Genomic DNA, 4066 nt, shown 5'->3' on the forward strand with positions numbered 1-4066 from the left:
ACCACTACTCCATAGCTACCACCTTGGGCCTCAGTTTCCCCACCTGGAAAAGAACACCCACCATGTGTGGCCCTCAATATGGATTTCCTTTTTTTCTAAGAAGATAGGGAACCCATTCCTTTAAAAAAAAAAAAAATCCTGCTTAAAGGCAAGACTAGTCAGAAACTTAACATTTTTGTCTGTCCCCCCTCAAAAAATGCCTGCATACTCCAGAAGTTTGGCTAAAACCTCAGAAGCCTCAGAAGTAGGTAAGGCTTTTTTTAGCCCAGAGGGGCCACGTCAGTGGGACCAGCACTTTCCCCAGCTCTGGGGAAAAGGAGGCAATTTATGGCTCAGGGAACAACCTTAAAATAGCTCTCCCTCAGTCCTAAAACGCAGTGTTTAAATTTATAGAAAAACCCACAGGTTCCTGGCAGCTGGGTGCTGCAGCTGGCAACCTGCATGCTGGCCAGGGCAGGACCCACTTTCACCCTCCCCCACCCCCCACAGGCTGCCCTCCATCAGAGCTGCCTATTTCCCCCACCCTTTCCCAAGTGCCCCAAGCCCCTAGCTTCCAAGCAGCCAAAAGAGCGCTGTGATTTTTCAAAAAGATGAGAAAACATTTAATTAAAAAAACCAACGAGTCTTATAAAAATGAACCAGGCAGCCAAAATGCCCATCTGTCTCCTTATTTACATTAATACAATATCTGCCACAGTCACTATGTACAATACTATAAAAAAAATTGCATACATTTCACAAGGCGTCAAGCCTCGATCCTCTAGTGTAGACCCGGTGGAGGGAAGACCACACTTAATTATTGCACCATTTTGAAAACAAAACTCGTCAAGGAGAATTGTGGTCTTCTCCCACCGGGCCTTCAGTCTCTGATGGGGACCAGGGCATCATCGTCTTCGTCGTCGGGGGAGCCCCCTCGGTGGCCACGCTGTGCCCGGCCCGGTTCTTTAGGCCCAATAAATACCAGTCACAGTTTCGGAGGGGGCCGCGCTGGGCGCGTGGGTCCCGCCACGGCCATGCGCGAGTGGGTGGGGGGTCGTTCAGGCTACATGTGCCGCTTCATGTGCAGCGCCAGGTGGTCAGAGCGCGAGAAGGCACGGTCGCACAGGTGGCACTGGAACGGCCGGTGGCCCGTGTGCTTGCGGTAGTGGCGCGTGAGTTCGTCTGAGCGCGCAAACTTCCAGCCGCAGCCATCCCAGTTGCAGTGGTAGGGCTTCTCGCCTGCAGAGAGGGGGCGAGAGCGGGCCTCAGTTTTCCTCCCAGGATCTCTGCTGTCCGCCTGTGCGAACACTCACCCCAATAGTGCCTACTCGGGCGTGCGCTTAACCTACCCCTAACCAGCTCCCTGAGGCACTCCCCTCTACGTTTTGAACCTTTAACGGTCCTAGGCAAGTGTCGCCCAATCGTGGACGTCCTTATTCTCGCCCCCAGGGGACCGAAGCGTACAGTGTCCAGTCCCGTGTTTGGAGCCACGCCCCCAAAGGGGTCCTAAACTTGCATACTGTCCCCAACATTCTGAGACAGTCTCAATAAGGTTCCAAAGCGCGCACTCCCTCCCCAGTCTTGAGCCGGGGTCCCAGGAGGGTCCTAAGCGTGCGCCCCGCCCCCTATCCCCAATATTCTGAGACAGTTCCCTTCAGATTCCTAAGAGCTTGTCTTCCCAGGCCACGTCCCTAGGGGAGTCCTAAACACGCGCCCCCTCCCCAGTCTCCTGTATCACGCCTTCTGGGGGGGTTTCTCAGCTCGCCCCTCCTTCTGCGCCCCCCCCCCGCCCCTCCGCCCCTCCAGCGCTCGCCTCCCACCTGTGTGAGTGCGCAGGTGCGCCTTGAGGTGTGAGCTTTTGGTGTAGGTCTTGCCGCAGCCGGCGTAGCTGCAGGTGTGAGTGGCGGTGCGCTTACGCGGCCAGGAGCGGCGGCCGCGCTTGGGTTTGGCCTCCAGCAGCTCCAGGGGGGACGCGGGCGGCGTGAGGAGACCTCGGGCGGCGGGCGGCGCCAAACCCAGAGCTGCTGCTGCTGCGGCTGCAGCAGCGTCGTCGAAGAGACCGAAGGCGGCGGGCGCTGGCGGAGCGTAGTGCAGGCCGGGCCCAGGGGCGCTGAAGGTGGGGCCGCTGAAGGGCGGCGGGAAGGGGGTGCGTGGGCCGGACGCGGGCAGGCGAGCGGGGCCGTCGGGGCTGAGCGGCGGCGTGTCGGGCGGCGGCGGGGGGCGGCCCCCGGGTCCTCGCATGCACGCAGCGGCCGGGCCCGGAGCACCCTCACGCTTGAGGCCCCGCGGCCCGCGGGCCAGACCCGGCGCGCAGCCGTAGCCGCAGCCGCCGCCGTCCGCCTCGGGGGGCTCGGCCTTCACCAGGCGACTCGGCGGCGCCAGGAGGAAGCGGCCGTGCAGCGCGGGCCCCGGCGGCACGTCCAGCTCGGGCCGCAGCAGCTCGGACACCAGGCTTCCCCCGGGGGCGCCGTAGGGCGGCGGCGCGCCGGGCTCGGGGTAGTAGAACGCAGGCGGTGGGGGCGGCGGCGGCGGCTCCGGGGCGGACTCAGCGCCGAGGCCGTCCAGCCCCATGGACAGGATGAAGTCCAGTACACTGTTGAGGTCGTCGTCGGTGCCGCCTGCCTCAGGCTCTGCGCGCGGCCAGCGCTGCGGGTGACAGGGCAATGGGGAGCGGGCGTGAGCGCACGGCGGAGCCAGGGGACCGCCTCCAGCCGTCTGCGTTCTACTACTCTGAGCCTGCATTCCCCGCCATCTGCGTTCTACTTTGCTGAGCCCGTCGTTCCCGCCTCCTACGTTCTACTACCCTAAACCCACCGATCCCGCCGCCTGCGTTCTACTACCCCGCAGCCCACATTCTGCTACCCTGAGCCGGCCGCCCCCGCAGTCTCTGCCGCCCTCACCTCCTGCAGGCCGCGCTCGCGACACGGGCTGGCGAAAGTGGAGAAGGACGGCAGGATGGGCTCGCTCAGCGCCATAGCCGGGACCGGGGACCGACGCGATTTCGGACACCGGTGAGCGGCTGATGGGGCGCGGCGGGCGGGGACGGCTCTGCGGGCCGCGGCCGGGCCCGCCCAAGCCTTATAGACGCGGCGCGCTCGGGGGCCGGGCCAAGGCGGCGGCAGCGGAAACGCGTCCCGGATGGGGACGAGCTCCGGGCGCAGCCTAAATTTAGCCGCGGTATATAAGCCGGCGGGCGGCGGCGGCCCTGGCCACTGTGGCGGCCAGGGCCCTGCGCCGCTGGCCGGCCCCTCTCGCGCCGCCAGGCCGCGCCCCCAGACCCGGCCCGCCTCCGCGCGTCTCCTTGGCGACGGCATCAACACACGCTCCACAACAGCCGCGGGACACCCAGGGATCCCCGGGGCGCCCCGTGGGCTCCCGCCTGCGCGTAGACGGGGAGGACCTGGAGCGGGGGTGGCATCCGGGACCGGGACTCTGAGCGGAACATGGGCCCCCGCGGCCTCCCGGGATCCCTGGTGGATGGGGCGAATGGGCCCCGACAACTCAGAGGAGTCCCCAGAACCCCTGATGGGTGGCGCGATTGGCCTCGCAACCTCAGTGGGGTTCCCCCGGAACCCTGATGGATGGGGAGATTGGGGTTCCCAGGACTCATGATAGATGGTGAGACTTCACCCCTCATTTTCTGGGGGCCCACCTAGCCTCACCCACTGTTATGCCCATCTCCCTGAGAAAAACTTGCATGGCGACATCAAGAAAAATGTTCAGTCTTTGAGAGGCTGTCCCTCCAGGAAGCCCTTCAGAGCAGGGAAACTGAGGCCCAGGGAGCACTGGGAGAGGCTTGAGGTCTCTTGACCCAAGAACCCACGTTCTAGGCCTGGAGGCCTCTAGGGTGATCTGCAGTCCCATAGCCAGGTGGCATGGGGTGCAGGTAGTCCCTGCCCTGGAATCCTTTCCTGGGGGCCAGAAGGGCTTTGCTACTGACAGCAGCTGGAGTGAAACAGACCAGGACCGCTGCAGGAGGGTGGCCTTGGTACCGTACAGGTGCCAAGGAACCCCTTTTGGGTCCACAATCCTGGACCCTCCCAGCTGGAAGGAGCCTGAGGTGCACCACCTCACCGTGATTCATCCA

The 4066-nt window shown here is 63.7% G+C and overlaps 1 protein-coding gene across 1 annotated transcript; it reads right to left on the reverse strand.

The window, feature by feature from the left end:
- Positions 1-575: 575 nt before the first annotated feature.
- Positions 576-3273, reverse strand: KLF2 (KLF transcription factor 2). The gene is made up of 3 exons (XM_019737088.3): positions 2880-3273; positions 1800-2625; positions 576-1218 (listed from the first exon to the last, which is right to left on the reverse strand). The coding sequence occupies exons 1-3, from the start codon at positions 2952-2954 to the stop codon at positions 1043-1045; spliced, it is 1077 nt and encodes a 358-aa protein (XP_019592647.2). The 5' UTR covers positions 2955-3273; the 3' UTR covers positions 576-1042.
- Between the last annotated feature and the right edge of the window lie 793 nt (positions 3274-4066).

This window comes from Rhinolophus sinicus, chromosome 15, assembly GCF_057876585.1.
Source record: "Rhinolophus sinicus isolate RSI-liver-muscle chromosome 15, RSI-T2T, whole genome shotgun sequence".
NCBI lineage: Eukaryota > Metazoa > Chordata > Mammalia > Chiroptera > Rhinolophidae > Rhinolophus > Rhinolophus sinicus.